The sequence below is a fragment of the Mercenaria mercenaria genome, chromosome 2 (assembly GCF_021730395.1).
Source record: "Mercenaria mercenaria strain notata chromosome 2, MADL_Memer_1, whole genome shotgun sequence".
NCBI classification, from domain to species: domain Eukaryota; kingdom Metazoa; phylum Mollusca; class Bivalvia; order Venerida; family Veneridae; genus Mercenaria; species Mercenaria mercenaria.
In genome coordinates this window covers 115,233,515-115,254,681 of record NC_069362.1, presented here as the reverse complement: position 1 = coordinate 115,254,681, position 21,167 = coordinate 115,233,515, and the positions used below count along the sequence as shown (strand labels likewise).

Here is a 21,167-nt window from a genome sequence, read left to right as displayed (position 1 = left end):
TGGAAAAATCTTTGACCTTGATTTTGACCTAGTGACCTACTTTCGCATTTTTGAAGGTACAGGTGTCAAATTTGGACCATATGCATGGTTTCAGAATGAAATTTGACATTGATTTTGACCTAGTGACCTACTTCCATATTTCTCAAGCTACAGCCTTCAAATTTGGACCACTTGCATAGTTTTGTATACCGAAAAAAACTTTGACCTTCACATTGACCTAGTGACCTACTTTCACATTTTTAAGGTACAGGCTTCAAATTTGGACCACATGCATAGTTTTGTATTCCGAAATAAAATTTGACCATGATTTTGACCTAGTGACCTACTTTTACATTTCTCAAGCTACAGCCTTCAAATTTGGACCACATGCATAGTTTTGTGTACCGAAATGAACTTTGACCTTTACATTGACCTAGTGACCTACTTTCACATTTTTAAGGTACAGGCTTCAAATTTGGACCACATGCATAGTTTTGTATTCCGAAATAAAATTTGACCTTGATTTTGACCTAGTGACCTGCTTTTACATTTCTCAAGCTATAGCCTTCAAATTTGGACCACATGCATAGTTTTGTGTACCGAAATGAACTTAGACCTTTACATTGACCTAGTGACCTACTTTCACATTTTTGAAGGTACAGGCTTCAAATTTGTACCACATGCATAGTTTTGTATTCCGAAATAGAATTTGACCTTGATTTTGACCTAGTGACCTACTTTTACATTTCTCAAGCTACAGCCTTCAAATTTGGATCACTTGCATAGTTTTTGTACCGAAATGAACTTTGACCTTAAGATTGACCTAGTGACCTACTTTCACATTTCTCAAGCTACAGCTTTTGAATTTGGACCACATGCACAGTGTTGTGTACAGAAATGAAATTTGACCTTGAGGTAGTCAATAAGTCTTGAAATTTGGAACACTCAAAAATGGCACATTGGTGGGCGCCAAGATCACTCTGTGATCTCTTGTTAAATGAGTTTTAAAATAAAACAATAAAAAGCGAGGGGCTGCCAAGCATCTTATCTTGTTTTATTCAGCGAGTTTAATAAATTGGGTGTAATAATCTTTTAATCACTTGTTAACTTTTTCTGCTGTAACATCGGAATTTCTTCTTTACCTATTATAGACCAGGTTGATCTGACCAATGTCCTCTATACTTGAAACAACGTCCGCATCAAAAATGTTAATAGTGTAGTACCAAAAATATATGGTGGCTTTATTGAGTCGGCTAAAGGCTGAAAGCCTTTTAACGAGTCCTTGCTGTTCAGTGATTCTCTAAATGGACCGAATAACACGTGAAGGGATGTAGTTCCATTAGATTTCTCAAACTTCAAACAGTTCACTGCATGAATGAAGTTAAGTTGTGTCAATTCCCTTTGCTATGACCAATATAATCTGTCATATTTATGACTTGTAATTGTGCAATACTGGAATGTAACTCATTAAGCATAAATGTGCATTTTAAGAATTGCGCAGGCTTACAAAGCTTGGGTAATATCCAGCGAACGACAAAAAAATAGTTCCACAGGGCTCCAGATAAGATGCGTATTAGCGTAAATTACATATAGAAATAATGCAAATACGCATGTCTAATAATTTCTAAGCGTATAAAAACGTATATAAAATTACAGAAACGCACACAATGCTTTTTTAAAAACAAAATCTGAATCGTCTGGATGAGTTAGGTAACATAGCCGATCAGCCTTAATTCTCCCACATTGAACGTAAACACGCATCGTATGATTTCTATAAACTTTGCGTGGGTTGAATTTTGCAGTCAGTAAAGGGATAAATTATCGGAAGAAGAAGCTCTTACTGGTTTGTTTAGTTACTACTGATATTAAAAATTATTTTAATTCTTATTTTTCGAGAAATAAACGAATCGGCGAAACATTAAATTGTATTTTCTTGTAGTTTTTGAAATCGAAAGTAGATCGTCTATGTTTGGCTGCTTTCACGAAACGAAACAACTTTTTTATGAAAAGATTTAAATAAGAGGTAATTTAACCGTAAACTTCAATGTCAGATACTGCCAATTGCTGCTAAATGTCTTCGTATCATCACAATTTGTAAAATATATTGTTGAAACTGGAGAAAAGTGTAATCGTATCCGGATATAATATTTTGGGTAAATATCGAGCTGTGTTATGAAATTTTAAGAAAAAACAACTAAAAACAAACTGAAACTGGTAGACTATACTGTCAGTACATCAATCATTAGCCGACTCAGGCCCTTCAGGCCTTTGATTTTTCTCCTTGACATCGAATGTGATAAAACCATTTAATATAATACTAAACCATGACTTAAGACATGATAAAACCATGACTTCAAACATGATAATACCAGTTAAAATAATATTAAATGTTGCAGCGGAGCTGTATAATCAGGCGGCTGAAGCTGCAATGGCAGCAATGAAAGGAAGACTTGCTAACAAGTATTACGCTCTTGCTGAAGAGGCTGGCGCTGAGATAGACGAGGAGGAGTAATTTGATGGTAACTCTGACCGAGACGCTGCAGCTGTGTTAGACAAGAATGGACAACTGTAATGATAAAGGCTGCAGACAATGTAGTTGATGACGAGAATGTGCTAAATGACATTTTGTGATGGCTTGTTGCAGTTAACATAAATTAGGAGTAGGATATGTGATCTAACTTTTCTGGTGATTCCTTGATAAACTAAAAAGTAGGAACTCTCCTCTGTAAAACTTCTAGTATGTTCTTTTGGAATGATGAACAGACACTGTGATTTGTGTATTTGAAGCACTGTGTTTTAACAGTGATTAGAAAAGATTGTTTCTTGCCCTATAAAAAGATTATTCCATTTTTAAAAACACGGGCCTGGAAATGGAGTTCTAGATAATGTGGAATTCTTTCTTGTAGTAGGATTTAATATCAGTAGAACAGTAATTGTGTTTTGTAAGAATTTCCTGGCAGTGAGTTGTAAAAAGTTCACAATAGATAGACCAAAATGTTGTGTATCTCTAGAAAAGTGTTTGTACCACTAACTCTTCCTTTGAAAGATGGAATATTATTTTGCTGCTACATCAGGTTCTGTATTTTAATGCCCAATCAATTACACTGAAGAAGAAAACAGACACTCTGTACCTTGGCAGAAAAGAAAATGAAATGTCAGGTTTCTTGACATTTTTCTTGATTTTCTTTTGTTGCCATGGTATTGAATTTCCATTAATTATACAACACTCTCAGGTGGGTGGTGGCAAAATATTAAAAAGTCAGGTTTTCATAATGTAAATTGTAGAGGTTAGTTTCACAGTTTCACATTGGTCAAAGAAAGGTCTCTTATTAATATAAGTAAAGAAATATGTGAGATCTAATTTTGTGATTGTATTTAAAGTTATAGGGCATTTACAGTATTTTTGTACTTCTGTAGATTAGAGAATACTCGCAAGGGTCTTTCTATATGCATTCTTGTTCAAGAATGATTGGTAAAATTGTTCATTTTGTTTGAAGATTTTATGCATTTTTTCGCCTCATTTTCTGGTAGTGATCATGTTTTAATTATTTCCCATTTTGTTGTTGAAGAGAAAAGTTCAACAGGTCAGTTATAACCATCTGTTTTATGCTTTATTAGGACGGAATATATTCTGTTACGACTTATCCTCGTCATGTTAGGTTCAAATGCCATTGAGTTCAAAAAGGGCAAAATTTTCTAGTCAATTAAAACAAGGAACCAAAGGAAAAGAATATAGATGGTCTAATAGATGAGGTTTAACAATTGCACATTTTCATTGCAGATGAAACTGTTTGTACCTTAACACTTCCTTAAGGACATGCTGCAGTTTTTGGGTAAAAAAATTCCCAATTATAGAATTTGTTCAAACTTTCTATATGAACACACTGTCATGTTAGAAACAGAATTATGAAAAAAAAAAAAAAATCGAAAATCACCATGCTTGTTTGGGAGTTATCTGCCCTTGAATATACAAATTTGAAGAAAAATCCAGTTATAAAGGCAGATAACTCCTAAACAAGCATGGTGACCTATGATTGTTTTTGCATTTTTCTGTTTCTAACATGAAACTGTGTTTATAAATGAAGTTTGAACAAATTCTGTTATTGGGAATTTTTGCCCCGTCTCTTGTACAAGAAACTGCAGCAAGTGTCTTTAAACCTGTGTTGCTGGGTTTTTAAAACAGTTTATAATAATGATAATAATGTAACGATTCATTGACCTTATCTAAAAGTGAAAAGCCATTTTTTTAGCAAGAAAACATGAAATGTTTTTAAATACCACGTATTTGTTCATAATTTTCTTCAGTTTTATTTTTCATGAAAAACTTCTTTATTTCAACCATCATTGTTATGTTTAACGTTGTTTATTTCTTTTTGATTACACAGAATATTTTGCGTAGACATGTGATGCATTCAGGGAAATTGTGATATTTTTTATATAGAAATAAATGAATTCAGGTTTGTTTGTTGTATAAATGTTGTGAACTTGCACGTCTGTCATCCAGTGCTATCGTAGGTATTTAGGTCTTAAATTAAGATGAGCTGCACCATGAGAAAACTAACTTAGTGCATGTGCGACCAGCATGGATCCAGATGCACAGTCTGATCAGGATCCATGCTGTTCGCTTTCAAAGCCTATTGCAATTAGAGAAACCGTTAGCGAACAGCATGGATCCTGACCAGACTGCGCGGATGCGCAGGCTGGTCTGGATCCATGCTGGTCGCAAATGCACTATGTTGGTTTTCTCATGGTGCGGCTCAGATACCACAGAGTAGGCTCCTAAGAGCAAAATATGCATTTCATTTTTGACTGTTGATTTTTATGCCCCCAAAGGGAGGCATATAGTTTTTGAACCGTCTGTCGGTCTGTCCGCAATTTTCCTGTCCGGTCCATATCTTTGTCATCCATGGATGGATTTTCAAATAACTTGGCATGAATATGTACCACAGTAAGACGACGTGCCGCGCGCAAGACCCAGGTCTGTAGCTCAAAGGTCAAGGTCACACTTAGACGTTAAAGGTCATTTTTCATGATAGTGCATTGATGGGCGTGTCCGGTCCATATCTTTGTCATCCATAGATGGATTTTCAAATAATTTGGCATGAATGTGTACCACAGTAAGACGACGTGTCGCGCACAAGACCCAGGTCCGTAGCTCAAAGGTAAAGGTCACACTTAGACGTTAAAGGTCATATTTCATGATAGTGCATTGATGGGCGTGTCCGGTCCATATCTTTGTCATTCATGCATGGATTTTAAAATTATTGGGCATGAATGTGTACCACAGTAAGACAACGTGTTGTGCGTAAGACCCAGGTCCGTAGCTCAAAAGTCAAGGTCACACTTGGACTTTAACGGTCTTATTTCATGATAGTGCAATGATGGGCATGTCCGGTCCATATCTTTGTCATTCATGCATGGATTTTAAAATAACGACGCATGAATGTGTGGCACAGTAAGATGACGTGTCGCACGCAAGACCCAGGTCTGTAGGTCAAAGGTCAAGGAGGCACTTTGACTTTAAAGGTCATATTTCATGAAAGTGCATTGATGGGCGTGATCTGTCCTTATGTTTGTCCTTCATTCACAATCACTCTAACTTCGATCATAACTATTCATTCAAATTGCCATCGGGGGCATGTGTCATCCTATGGATACAGCTCTTGTTTTTATTGATCTCGAAAGTTCACAGTTTTGTGCTTATTGTAGAAATGTTTTTCATGAAGTTTGAACATGTTCTCAGCTAACATGACATTTCTTATACTTTGTATACATGTAACCAATTAAATTTGAAAATAAGTATTTAGAAATGGTGTCACATGTGATAGAATTTTTAAATCCAGAGTTATCAGTATTTGGCATGTCAGTGTTGTTTCTATAGTTACATTTCAAAGTGAATGGATTCTTTGTGGTCTTTCATGTTTTTTATGTCCTTGTTTTTTAAACTTACAAAAATAGACTTACTGAATTTTTTTAAAATTTCCCTTGCTGTTATTTTTTGTGAACAATATATTTCTTTTTTAAGCAGAATTCTTTCATGAGTGTGTTTTAAATGAATATACTTGCATCTAATTCCACAAAATTGACATTTTTTATGTTCTTTAGAGCTGAGGCGCAAAGGATGTCGGTGTTTTTAGTAACTGAATGTGATTGTTTTTACAGTGAACTGTGTATTTACTTCTGAGAATAATGACAGAAAGTAGTATGGCAGTGAGTATTTCGGCAGTGCGTATTGTTGTACAGTGAACTGTATATTCACTGCTGAAACACATGACAGAAAGTAGGGCAGCTGTGAGTAACTCATCCAGAGACTGTATAGTTGCTCAGATAGTTTTCTGTCTTTATTCCTATTAGTGCCTATGACAGAATTTTATTTATTTGTGGTATACTCTGTATATCTGTAGAGAATATAATGGAAAGATCCTTGCATGTCAATATGTAGAGACATAACATTTGAAAATAATGATATGATTGCTATGTAGTTGTAAATTTCCATTACACTATTTAAGCATTCATTGTTTTCATCCTTCAGAAATGTACAGCATTTGGGTTTTAATGCAGGTATCATAAACATTTTGTCATGTATATAGTTTTTTTCTTGACAATTTAGTGTGGCCCTGACATTTCTGTTGTATAAAGAAAATTTCAAAATAAAACCTGTTGTACCCAAAACATTGTCCAGCTTTTAAAATGACACCAATATTTGTGGTATTAAAAAAAACTAAATACAAGTGATTTTGGGACTCTTCTGAGATTTATCTTCTGTGGAAATTCAGTCAGAGCTGGATTGTCTTTTAAGTATTAATGGCTTTTTATTGACTGATATACTGATATTGTTGCCAATCACATTGTGATAACTTTTTTTTTTGGTGCAAATTTTGTAGGTAAGGTTCACACACTTGTAAAGTGAAAATATTGAAATGTAGCTATGATGATGTTTAACTATCTTATATATATATACTATAACATTTTTGTCATGCCTTTACTTGTATACCTTTGTTAGAGTTTAGTGTTGTATATTTTTTGTCCCTATTTTTGACAAGGTACAAATTTAAAATGCCATTTTTGGGAGTTTACCAGTTAATTTCATATTTGTATATTATCGTAGATTATTGAATTTAGGGAAGATAAAAAGAAGGGTGGGTGGTAAATTGGTAGATTAATACATACTTTTTGAATTTCCAATACAGTTAGTATAAAGGTGTTTTATATGTAAATGTTCTGGGTCTTGTAGCAAATTTAAATTCTTGAAATTCTCTCAATTTGAAATTTAGTGACATAGGTTTTCCAAGATACAAACTCCAGGAATAAATGTCCCTAGTATGTCTTTATCAGATAATACTCATAATGCAATCCCATTGAATTGTTTTTGACTGCTTCTCTGTCTTTTATTTGCTTTTGTGTATGCAATGATATTTACTGTATATACTGAGAACCATTCATTAATACTGTCCGTGCCGTAAACAGGACCATTGAAAATGGATTTTGTTTTTAGCATGATAACATAATTCAGACAAGACCTGATACTTATTAGGTCAGAATTTAGTGGGGGTAGGGGAGTCATGTTCTGGTAGGATAAGTAATTTATAGGTATGTATGAAGGAAAAAAATCTTGAAAGTAACCAGTCGTCATGTTACAGGTATGAATTGATGAAAATAACTTAAAACATAGATTGTTTGCTAACCTATTTTTACCATCTGATACTAATGAAATAGGCAGAATATTATTCTTGCCTTTTATGTTTTTGGCATTTTTATTACTAGTATATACAGTCACAATTATTTTGAACTTCTTGTGGTTTTTATTGATGACAGAGGTATGCTAGAAGGAAGAAGTTATTTGTCCCAAGTCATATTAAATGCAGAAGTTTCCCTGCTGTTCAGATTTCTTCCAGTATATTTTCATATTTTACACAACTTAAACTTAAATTTATGATATCTCATATGTGTTATGCAAGTTTCAGGCGTCGTCTGTAAAGTAACCTATTCCTTTTAATATATATATTCATACAATTTTACAACATTCATTTATGCAATTACTCTATTTATTTTTTTTTCATTGCTGCTGAAATTTCACCTTATAGCAAAAACCATTGATTTTATGTTGCATGTAAAAAAAACATGGATTTTGTGTGACATTTACATTGCACACATTGGGATAGCTTCAGTATCATTCCATATTTGGCTAATTTTGCTCAGCTTAAACAGTATATGGTGTTATAAATTTTAGTTATTTGTATTAATTGTATTCAGTCATTGATAATTGCATTTTTGTTATAAAATATCTCTAGTGGATGCTACTCCTGAACATGATGGGGAATCAAGGTTATTTATTCTTTTCCGAGGAATACCAGTTCCATCTGTTGAACCAGCATATTGGTAATGCTGATCTATGTTGAAGTCAGAACCAAGATCATGCAAAGAAAATTCTCAAGTTCTGTCTGTAATAAGAACTGTTATAATGCCTAAAATCATTTTCACAAAGTTTGGCTTCATTGTTGAGTGATATTTTAGTCCATAAGATATATATTATGATCTAAGTTTTATTGCTTTTAATATAAACTAAACTTGGGACAATTTTCAGGAAAGCTTGAATGTTTTCACTTTAATTAAAATTTAATGGAATATAGGTTGAAGTTCTGTATGAAGTCTGATCTTTCTATGAAATTTGTTTTACTATTGTGCTTTAAGCTGCTTTTCATTGAAGCTTATTGGATAGACATTGAAATTATGACGGAAAAAACATATAAAAATAATGCTAAAAAAGGTGATAGATTAGCATGGCTTTGTAAATAAGCATTTGTACTTTTTATTACCGATTGTGGGTTATTTTCAAACTTTTATACATGTGATGGTGATTTTTGTTCTTATATTTGTTTATTCATTATGCAGTTTTTTTTAATTGTCCATTTCATTGTACCCCACGACAACAAAGTTGTAAGGGGCGGGGTGGGGGTATACTGGTTTCAGGTTGTCTGTCTGGCCGTTTGTCCGTAGACGCAATCTTGTGCGCACCATCTCTCCTTATCCCCTTGACAGAATTTAATGAAACTTCACACAAGTGATCAGTACCAACAGTAGATGTGCATGGGGCATGTTAGGTTCTTTTAGAAAAAAAATTTGCAGAGTTATGGGACTTTGTTTTTTTGTTACTATACTATATACATAGACACAATCTTGTGTGCACCATCTCTCCTCATCCCCTTGACACAATTTAATGAAACTTCACACAAGTGATCAGTACCAACAGTAGTTGTGCATGGGGCATGTTAGGTTCTTTTAGAAAAAAAAAAATTGCAGAGTTATGGGACTTTGTTTTTTTGTTACTATACTATATACATAGACACAATCTTGTGTGCACCATCTCTCCTCATCCCCTTGACACAATTTAATGAAACTTCACACAAGTGATCAGTAATAACAGTAGTTGTGCATGGGGCATGTTAGGTTCTTTCAGAAAAAATATTTGCAAAGTTATGGGACTTTTTTTTTTTTGTTACTCTACTATATACATAGACACAATCTTGTGCGCACCATCTCTCCTCATCCCCTTGACGCAGTTAAATGAAACTTCACACAAGTGATCAGTAACAACAGTAGTTGTGCATGGGGCATGTTAGGTTCTTTCAGAAAATAACTATGCAGAGTTATGGGACTTTGTTTTTTTGTTACTATACTACATGTATATACATAGACACAATCTTGTGCGCACCATCTCTCCTCATCCCCTTGACACAATTTAATGAAACTTCACACAAGTAATCAGTAACAACAGTAGTTGTGCATGGGGCATGTTAGGTTCTTTCAGCGACAAAAATTGCAGTGTTATGGGACTTTGTTTCTTGTTAACATACTATGTACATACAGTCTGCATATGCAATCTTGTGCGTGCCTAATCTACCAAACCCTTGCACACAATTTAATGAAACTTCACACAAGTGATCAGTACAAACCCAAGTTGTGCATGGTGCATGTTACATTCTTTTAGATAAATATTCTGCATAGTTATGGAACTTTGTTTTTTGTTATTATACTGTATACATACAGTCTATATACATACAGTCCACATAATTATGCAGTTTTGTGTGCGTCAAATTGCAATGTACTGTGTCAGTGCATGCGGGGGGGTACATTCATCACCTTTAGTGATAGCTCTAGTTTTTTAGTGTTTCAGTAAAATTAATTTGCTGTTCAGAATATGCTTTTAGTCTATTATTTTAGCGATATATGTGTAGTCATCATGTTTTACATATAATTTCAATACTTGAATGTATTTGTAAACATATGTATTACTTGAAATTTGTATATTGACTATCTGACTACAAGTGTATTTCTTTAATTCTCATTGAAGATGTCTGTTTTAGGTGATTTATAACTGTATACCATATTCTTGCAGCTGTCTGTCAGTATAATTATAGGTATGTTACCTGTTTTTAACAAGCAGTAATTTACTGTCAGACAGACATGCAGAATATAGGGGACAGTTGTGAAACTGATGTTTAGAATATCTGATTCAACAGCAAGTTTATCCTCCTCGGGGGGTATAAATGAAGATGGGAGTAATTGCCTGTCTGGCAGCTAAAGGGAGATGACTGTTGAACTACTGTTTGACTAATGTTTTGGTTGGGTATTGGTTTAAGGATGTGGATGCATGTGGTTAGCCTACTGGCTTTAAGGGTTAAGGTAGCTGTAGAAGTTACATGTTTTAAGAGTGAAGGTAGCTTTACAAGTTAACCTGTTTTGAAGGCAAAAGTAGCTGTAGAAGTTGACAAGTTTTAAAAGTGATGGTAGTTGTAGACGTTTACCATTTTTAAGAGTCAAGGTAGCTGTAGAATTTGACAGGTTCTAAGCATGAAGGTAGCTGTAGAACTTGATCGGTTTTAAGCATGAAGGTAGCTGTAGAACTTGACAAGTTTTAAGCATGAAGGTAGCTGTAGAACTTGACAAGTTTTAAGCATGAAGGTAGCTGTAGAACTTGATCGGTTTTAAGCATGAAGGTAGCTGTAGAACTTGATCGGTTTTAAGAGTGAAGGTAGCTGTAGAACTTGACAAGTTTTAAGCATGAAGGTAGCTGTAGAACTTGATCGGTTTTAAGCATGAAGGTAGCTGTAGAACTTGACAAGTTTTAAGCATGAAGGTAGCTGTAGAACTTGATCGGTTTTAAGCATGAAGGTAGCTGTAGAACTTGATCGGTTTTAAGCATGAAGGTAAATGTAGAACTTGATCGGTTTTTAAGCATGAAGGTAGCTGTAGAACTTGATCGGTTTTTAAGCATGAAGGTAGCTGTAGAACTGATCGGTTTTAAGAGTCAAGGTAGCTGTAGAACTTGACAAGTTTTAAGCATGAAGGTAGCTGTAGAACTTGATCGGTTTTAAGAGTCAAGGTAGCTGTAGAACTTGACAAGTTTTAAGCATGAAGGTAGCTGTAGAACTTGATCGGTTTTAAGCATGAAGGTAGCTGTAGAACTTGATCGGTTTTAAGCATGAAGGTAGCTGTAGAACTTGATCGGTTTTAAGCATGAAGGTAGCTGTAGAACTTGATCGGTTTTAAGCATGAAGGTAGCTGTAGAACTTGATCGGTTTTAAGCATGAAGGTAGCTGTAGAACTTGATCGGTTTTAAGCATGAAGGTAGCTGTAGAACTTGATCGGTTTTAAGCATGAAGGTAGCTGTAGAACTTGATCGGTTTTAAGAGTCAAGGTAGCTGTAGAACTTGACAAGTTTTAAGCATGAAGGTAGCTGTAGAACTTGATCGGTTTTAAGCATGAAGGTAGCTGTAGAACTTGATCGGTTTTAAGCATGAAGGTAGCTGTAGAACTTGATCGGTTTTAAGAGTCAAGGTAGCTGTAGAACTTGACAAGTTTTAAGCATGAAGGTAGCTGTAGAACTTGACAAGTTTTAAGCATGAAGGTAGCTGTAGAACTTGATCGGTTTTAAGAGTGAAGGTGCCTGTAGAAATTGGGTGAGAAATGTATTGGTTTTAAAGGGAAAAGACATGTGGTGTGAAACATACTGATTTTAATGGTGGAATCTACAGGTTTTAAATGGAGTGGGCAAATGGTTGGGCACCTAGTGGTTTTAAAGGGAGAAGGTATAAGGTGCTGGGAAACCTACTGGTTTTAAAGGGAGAAGTTAGATGTTGGTGGGAAACCTTGTTTTAATGGTTAAGGTAGATGTGGGAAATCTAATGATTTGAGTATTGAAAATGTGGGCTGTCTAGTTAGAAATGTGGATAATCTGCTGATGTTTAGGTGAGGAGTTGGTGTAGGTAGCCTACTATTGTTGAACATCTGCTGTGAGCAGTTTTTCAAGATGGCACAACAGTCTAGTTGCTGATTGTTGTTTATCAGCCATTGACACCTAGAAGCTGACATCTTCTATTTGATTATTAGCGGAATGACATTTTGTAGTCTAGATTTGGAATCTACTTTACCCTTAGTTGGCTGGTAGAATATTTGAATCTGCATAATTTTGTTATTGTCATTTTGGACTTCTTGAATAAAGATTTGTCTGAATAAAGAAAATGTGTTACTTCTATTTGTTGTTGACCAAGTTGATTAAAAAATTACTTGAGCCACACTTGGTCAGCGTGAGAGGATGACTTAAGCTGGGTTATACAAGGTCAACATTTCTACCAGGGTAGTCACTAGTGTCTGAAAAAAATGTCCAGAGGGGCATTTGGAGTTCTTCAGGACATTCAAACTTGGAATGTCGCCAAAGACTAGAACTGTGTTTAACACAGTGTGTTAGTATGAATTAAAACCCAACAAATTTTTTAAAAGAAAGCTTAATACCCTTTATTGAATACATCATAGGTTTGTTCATTGTTCAAGTTGAAATAATAAAGTAGATTTCTAATTTAGAAGAGAAAATCCTACTGCCACTTTACAGACTAAATCACCTTATAGTATGAAAAAGAAGTAACAATTGCTTTGTGAAGCAGTATCCACAAACCAATGCAAATTCTATTAAAAGTTTCTAAGGAAAATTATCATATTTTAACAGCACTGTGAACCTTGGGCAAAGAAATCTGGACATTATTAGTTACCGTTACACTGCTTGTTGGTGACAGGATATGGGTTATACGATGTCAAGGAAATCCGTATCAGGTGAGAGCGAAGCTTATATCTGGATCATACTAACCAGTGATATGGTAATAAGGAAACAATTTCTTTGTACATGTCTCAACCTCTGTTAGAATCTATTTATATTTATCTATGTTCCATGATATCCACCTTATCCCTGCCCCTACGTATGAATGCTCGGCATGTATAATTTTCACTGTGTCATGTTCTGAATTTAGTAACAAAGTTGATATACTGTAGTTAGTGATACTGCTACAAAGATACAATAGAGATTAATATCAAAGCCGTTCCCCATTATCAAACTGCCTAGTACAGGAAGACAGTAACTTGGGACAGCAAAAACAATTGAGCCTGACTATGAGAAAACCAACATTGTGCATTTGCAACCAGTCTGGTCAGGATCCATGCTGTTCGCTAACGGTCTCTCTAATTGCAATAGTCTTTGAAATCGAACAGCATGGATCCTGACCAGATGCGGATGCGCAGCTGGTCTGGATCCATGCTGGTCGCAAATGCACTATGTTGGTTTTCTCGTGACGCGGCTCATATAATGCCTACGGAGGGAAGTCTTGACAGAACAACAATGATGATCATTCCTTGTCTATACCATCGCTGTATTTAGACTTTTTGAAACTTTTAAAACTGTCTCTTGCATTATTGTGTCCATCAGTCAAGCAGTTACTGGTGACTTGCATTTAAACAGAAGCTCACTTTCCTTATTATATGTAATCAAGCTGTCTAAACATTACCAAATCCTTCACCTGGACTTTCTGTACAGTGAAGTTTACACGTTTTGCACCTTCAGACGCTGAAACTGCACTCGTAAATCACAAAGTGTATCCTTTACTTTGTCCAGTTTTTGTTGATTATTCAGCTCTGTCCAAACATTTCCAAGCCTTACGCACTCGTTCTCTATCATATACAACGTTTCTTTGTACTGGTCATGCTTACCAGTCTGTTCGTAAATACGGGACATACATTGCAAGCATTCTGTAACGATAAAGTTATGTGGAAGTGATTTTATTACTTCATCTTTTAGTCCCAGTGCTTCTTTTGCAAGTTTTAAAGATGCAGCATTCCTTCCAGCACTTCGGCAAGATTCACCAATCTCTTCATAAATATATAACTTTTCTGTTCAACCTGTCTCGTGATCTCCACTGTTTTACCATATGCCTCGGCTGCCTGTTTTAGTCTGCCTTCCCTGGAATAGATTTTTCCTCTTGTATTATACATCAGAGAAAAGCCATCCAGCATGTCCATCTTCTGGTCCTGCAGTATAGCGAAGGCTTCATCAACTAATTCATGCGCCTCTTTGTACATACCCATATTGTTGTACCCATTGGCAACATTGCTTAACGAGTATACAATAGAAATAGGGGCGGCTTTTGACTTTTTCTTTATTTCAAGCCCTTGCTTAAAGAATTCCAGAGCTGTTTTTGGGTCGCCCCTCTGGTCATGGAGTAACCCTATTCTGTTCCGGGCGTTTCCTACATTTGGATGAATTTTACCCTGTAGAGCCTCACTACGTCTCAGGCAAGATGAATGGTATTTCTCACCAAGGTCAAAATTACCTATTTAATAAAAAGGTTAATCAAAAAGAATAAACTGAAAGAAGGTGAATCAAGTGCAAACAATTAAGTATTAACAATAAAGGCGCAAAAACCGTAGTTTGTATATACTAGTATATGGAACTAGAAACAGCAACTTGTGTATGAAATGGAATTCCTTCTCTTAATATTGCAGTTACTTGAATTCAGTTTAACACAATTACTAACCATTATCATGCTGGACACGACTGATTCTGCGACCAGCGTAGATCATGATCAGCATGTACATCCTTGCAGTCTGATCTTGATCTACACTATTCGCCATCCAGTCAGTATCTTTTGGTAAGCACCCCTTTTAACAGCTAATGTACTATCCAGATTGAAAGATATCGACAAGTTCATTATAGAAATTTAGCAGGACAAGGGCTAAAACAATTCGTTTATTGCTCTACCAAAAACAAAAATTATGTTTTTACCAAGAACTACATGTGCAACACCTAGGTTACTAAGAGACTGCAGTGTAAGTGATTCAAAGTCCTTTCCAGCAGTGGAAGATATGCCCAATGACTTTTTGTACATCCTGAAACGAGTGATATAGGAATACTTGTCTGTTTTCAATCAGGTTTTATTACTATTTAAACACTTGACTGCGAGAAAGTGTGACAAACATGCTTAAATAGCCGTTTATATAATGCAAAATGGAAACTGAAACAGTTTTCAAGGAATAATCATCCATGTATTATAATCTTATGGAACTTTTGGATCTATAATACCTAATAGCCTCTGTACAATCTCCCTGTTTGAATATATTCCATCCAATTTTATGGTACAAGGTGGCTAGTTGCATAGTGTCCCCCTTCTTCTCAATGATATTTAACGCCGACAAGTACTTCTCTTGTCCTGTGTGAAGGTCACCCTGTTTGAGAAAAAACAATAATGGTAAAAGTTGCCCATAATTTTAATCTCTGGCATAACATAGGTGTAGTCTGATCACGTTCTGTACTGTTCGCCATTCAGTCAGTATTTTTTGGTAAGCACCCCTTTTAACAGTTATATAATGGTACTGTCCAAATGAAAGATGGACAAGTTCATTATAAAAAATTAGCAGGGTAAGTGTTAAACAGTTGTTTTACCTTTGTATACGTTTCCATGCTACCAACAGCTAAGTATACTGAAGCCTTATCTATGTCCTTTCCATATTTGTCAGCCAGTCGCAAGCAACCTTTATAAAACTGTTCACTTTCATCTGAAAACAAATGTGTCGCACCATGGGAAAACCAACATAGTGCGTTTGCGACCAGCATGGACCCAGACCAGCCTGCGCATCCGCGCAATCTGGTCAGGATCCATGTTGTTCTACTCAAGTATCGAAGGAGATATACCATATACGTAGACGCATTTAGTTTGGTGTAATACTATACAAATTTATTTTAGCTCGATTGTGATGAAAGCTATCATATGAAGTCCGTTTCCTTGAAAAGCCAGTACTGGTGTCATATGAGAAGGAATGATCGTGGCCTCAGTGGGCTCGAACCAACGACCCCCGGGTTGAGCTGCCGATACTTTAATTACTGGACCACCGCTCCCCTTTAGACGCATTTAAGTTCACGTATTTCCATATCATTCTCTTACACTACATCAATATTTTGCTTTCTTTAGATATTCCAATAACCATTTGCCTTAAACAATAAGTTTCGTGGCGATGATGATTTTTTTTAAATTTAAATATTTCTTACAATTTCAAGGTTAACGATAGAACGTATATGATATATATCTAAGAAACGGACTTACAAAACACTAAAGTAGACTGATTTCAGAGAGCATTATGATCACTTGTCTATTTCTTTGGTTCTGACTACGTTTGTTCATGAAATAAAACAGAAATAGTAGAAACTCAGCACACTCGTTGAGTATAGCAAATAATGGACTGCCAAAAACACGATATATACTTACTAGGCATGAAAATTTCAATTAACTCAGTACAGGACGACGCCATTTCAATAAAGAAAGGGTATGTGGAACTTTCTTGTGTATTGTTGTTAACTTCACCCAGAAGTTTACGCAAGTTTGGTTGCTCTTGAACAAATGTTGACATAGCTCTAGTGTACTCATCCGTGCTCATCTTCTTGGCGATTTCTTTCATCACTTTTGTAAACACTTTACAATAGTTTGCCCTTACTCCTTAAAATAAAGGACCACTTAAACTGAATTTAGTCAAAATTAAATGAAAAGTAACATGTTATGATAATATATAAATACACCTCACGTAGGTCCTACTGAAAATATATTCCCTTTTCATCTATTTTGGTTTAACGTCACACCGACACAATTATAGGTCATATGGCGACTTGCCAGCTTTGATGGTGAAGGAAGACCCCAAGTGCCCCCTCCGTGCATTATTTCATCACGAGCGAGCACCTCGGTAGAACCACCGACCTTCCGTAAGCTAGCTGGATGGCTTCCTCAGATGAAGATCACTTCTCAAACTTGATTATCAAATTTAATTTGTAATACGGGCATATATAGTTCATACAGATCTATTTGAAATCTTGGTTTAAGCATGTATACGTACAGAAAGATCTTGAATGTTTGAAATGTAGAGAAGAAATGGAGACGTATATATACCTGGCAGGTCCTTGATAGTGAAATTTGCCTGGATCACCTCGCGTAGAATTCCTTGGATGTTAAAACGTAGTGATGAAGAATCATAACTGATCACATGACGTATCAGGATCGGCCTTAGAACCTGTTGCTTTGCCATTGCTACGCTTTCAAAATCTTAATAAAAGAAATAGGATGCCCTTAATGACATGAACGAATAAAAAGATATACGTAATACGTGTGTTTTAAAAACGTTATTTCCGTTCAAATTTCGCCTATATTCCATGACAAGCGGCACACGAAAAAAGGCACACAACAAATTTCACCTCATAAGAGTTGTTTTCCTTTATTCATTTTAAGGAAAATTAAGTCAGTCGTTATGATTTTGCCCGAACCTCATTCCATACTTCTGTTCAAATGCACCCATGCATAATATTAAAAAAAAAAGGTGTTAACAGTAGAATTCATGAATACGGTGACAGAAAACGTAGTTTAAGAAGTATTATACCTACCTAACAGTTCTCCAGCTTCTTCTGCATTAAACGAGCCTGGGATAAAGTCAAGTTTCGACAAATACTCTTGGTACACAACGGACAGGCGTTTGATGAAGTTTTTGTAGACATCGGCTATAAAAAATTATGAAATCATGTAATATCTTAAACAAATACGAAAAATTACTGCATATCATATAAATAAATGAAAAAAAACCCTGTATAACCACATAACAACTGGGAGTTTTTTTTTAAAACAATCAACTTGTTATTGCTTGGCATTGAATGATGAATATAGCTCTACAGACACGCCAAAATTAAATATTAGAGCCGCGCCATGGGAAAACCAACTAGTTGCTTTGCGACCAGCATTGCGCATCCGCGCAGTCTGGTCAGGATTCATGCTGTTCGCTTTCAAAGCCCAATGGAATTAGAGAAACTGTTAGCGAACAGTATGGATCCTGACCAGACTGCGCGGATGCGCAATGCTGGTCGCAAACCCACTATGTTGGTTTTCTCATGGCGCGGCTCATTTATTAAAATTATATACATTTTATGAGGATTCTCTACATTTGACGTAAATAACTCAACATGAAATATTTTAATGAAAAATGAAGAATGGATATCTTTAAGTTTAACAATCTTAAACTCTGTTGAGATGAATACCACTACACATTTAGTTACCTTGGAATTTCCAAAGGTTTGTTGAAGTCCGTATGACGGTTTTTTTTTTTTTTTTTTTTTTTTTTTTAATTTCATAGTAATCTTGCTGTGCTCGTCGACAAATTGGTAGAACTTAAGTACTTAATTATTTCATTATTGTTGCGCGCGAATCATGGACTGTTATACAGATGTGTATATATCAGTCATCTTACGTGCGTGCTCAGCCTTACCTACACGATCTTCTACTGGGTAGCAGTCTTTGCTGAGAGTCTCCAGTCTACTCAGTAACAACAGGTTCACCATCTGCTCCGGTGTAATCAAATTAATCTTCATTTCTGCACCAATCATTAAAATCAACAGCGGTAGTCCTTCACTAAGCTCGACTATAACATCTCCGTATGCCCCAAGGTCTACATCTGGTGCTATACTTCGCAGCATTAGTTTAGATTCCGTATATCGCATAGGCTTCATTTCATGTAAACAGTAAATTTTCCTTAACTGGCTGAACTGAATTTTAGTAGTTGACGTAATCAGGACTTTCACCCATGGACACTGTCTTGCAACCGCTACAATTAACGACAGTAAACTGTCCTTGAAAGTGCTTTCAATGGTATCCTCTGCATTGTCAAAGAGAACAGCTAATTGTTTCTCGTTAGAAACTTTTTTAAGTTCTTCCGTTAAATGTTTTATCCATTTAACCGAGGCTGTAGCTTGATAATCGGGTTCTACATGCAGCGATGCGCACATGGCCGAGTATAACGAGAACACATCGTTCAGTGTATCTAGATGGAGATGTATCGTACGGATATCTTTCTTTTTTTACAAATTCTCTCATAAATCTTGATTTGCTAACTGCACGTATACCGAATATTCCAAATATTCTACATGATGACCACTTCTGATCTAATGCTTCGAAGTCATAATGGCGACCGATGAACTCGTACTCATGGTCCACATCCATTCCTAGGAGTGTTTCTATTGCCACTATATATGCGGTTAAACAAATATCTATACGTTTTGCCCTCCAAAATTAGACTTAAGGTCACTCCAAAATCTCACTCCAGACTCCTATTGAAGACTCCACTACAAGACTCCACTCGAGCTCCATATTTTGTAGTATATGCCTACTCTATGGTTCACACAACAACGTATTACATCAGTTAATAAACACAACATACTGATGAAGAAAAACAATATCCTGCAAGTCGTAACAACACAATTTATCGCTGGTTTTAAAATCACTTCCGCGTGCGGTTGTTAAGATAAACTCCGCGTTGTACATTTTGAAATACGGTTAAATTACATACGTAACGAGGGTCTAATGTGTGCTATTTATCCGCCTGGGCAGTAGTAAACTAATAATGTTTTAACGCATACAGTTCTGCATGCCTCTAAAAGTATTTTCAGTATCTCTTTACTACAGAAAAACTATCATATCACATATCCTTTCATACATTACACGCCATATACTACGTCATCGTGGGTTAAAAGTAAATACGCATAAAAATCAATGTAATAAAGGACAATAATGTTGAAAAGTAAAGCTTATCAAGTACATGCTTATATAGTTGAGGTCATTTGTTAAAAAAAGATATTGATTTGCTACCTTAATTATTGTATCTTGTCAATCTAATTGTTTTGCTTTTGACAATATCAATGAACGATATGATATAATGTAACAATTCATTTTAGATATTTATCTACTCGTGCATTTACTGAAGGTACAGCATTCCGGTTGCTATCCATTTCGGTATGACGGGCAAACTAAATGGCATTATCACCAAATACATTGATTACTCCCTGACGTGGATATCACAATAGATGTCTTTGTATAAGGAAGGTACAGAAATGGCTACTGAAGGAAGCCGGCAACGTGGTAGAACCAGAACAGAACATTTATTCATATCTTTTCATCGCTCTCAAAGCCATGCAGAAGAAAACGAAACATATACATGAGAGTCTAATCATCTTATTAGCTGAAATGGCTTAAGAATAAAATCAATCGACCTCTAATCCACGTCTTTGATGTACGACAAGAGAAGAAGAGAGATATTGTAAAGACATACATTCCTACCAAATGTCATGTAGATATTGTGTGTGTGCGTGTGTGTGTGTGTTCGGGTTCAACGTCTTTTTCAACATTTTTTCAGCCATATTAACGACGGTGTCTACTTGTAGCAGTGAGCACAATGCCCAACTTTATAGTGCTGCCTTACTGGAATATCACGCCGTAGACACGTGGCATGATACCCCACCCAGTCACATTATACTGACACCGGGCTGACCAGTCCTAGCACTATCCTCTTAATGCTGAGCGCCAAGCGAGGAAGCTACTAGTACCATTTTTACGTCTTTGGTATGACGCGGCCGTGGATCGAACCCACGACCTCACGCACTCGAAGCGGACGCTCTACCACTAGGCTACCGAGGCGGTTAGATAGATCAGGTTGAATCGGTGTCATCAAGGTTTTTCTTTGATTTCACCATGTGGTCTTTTATTTTGCCCAAGATGACCAACTTTCGTAAGGGAAAACAGACAGAAAATGGCGTCTTTGTTTGTTTGTTTTAGGTTCTCCGCAGGTAACTGCCATCTTCCCCACATGAATTTTCAGAAGTGGAGAACGAATGATTTCAAACACATTGTCTTTTATCAAAAAAAAAAAAAAAAAGGATCGAACTCGCGACCCCACGATCCGTAGAACAACGCTCTCCCTACTGAACTAAGCGGGCGGGCTATGGCGTCTTTAATGTTAATAATGTCTTTTTATAATAGCCCTCCTGATTCCTCGAAAAGTCAAGCTAA

At 35.9% G+C, this 21,167-nt stretch overlaps 2 protein-coding genes across 2 annotated transcripts in view; one reads left to right on the top strand and one right to left on the bottom strand.

Moving 5' to 3' along the window:
• LOC123562478 (eukaryotic elongation factor 2 kinase-like) overlaps positions 1 to 9,328 on the top strand; it is a 29,831-nt gene extending 20,503 nt beyond the window's left edge. The window contains exon 10 of the mRNA XM_053537613.1: positions 2,376 to 9,328. Within this exon, the coding sequence (XP_053393588.1) occupies positions 2,376 to 2,491 (116 nt within the window). The 3' untranslated portion in view covers positions 2,492 to 9,328. The remainder of the gene's footprint in view (positions 1 to 2,375) is intronic.
• A 3,420-nt stretch (positions 9,329 to 12,748) lies between these two features.
• LOC123564985 (uncharacterized) lies at positions 12,749 to 19,828 on the bottom strand. The gene is made up of 8 exons (XM_045358956.2): positions 18,595 to 19,828; positions 17,723 to 17,836; positions 17,235 to 17,387; positions 16,563 to 16,790; positions 15,743 to 15,855; positions 15,383 to 15,525; positions 15,086 to 15,189; positions 12,749 to 14,633 (listed from the first exon to the last, which is right to left on the bottom strand). Exons 1-8 carry the CDS (start codon positions 19,109 to 19,111, stop codon positions 14,125 to 14,127), a joined length of 1,881 nt encoding a protein of 626 aa, XP_045214891.2. The 5' UTR covers positions 19,112 to 19,828; the 3' UTR covers positions 12,749 to 14,124.
• Between the last annotated feature and the right edge of the window lie 1,339 nt (positions 19,829 to 21,167).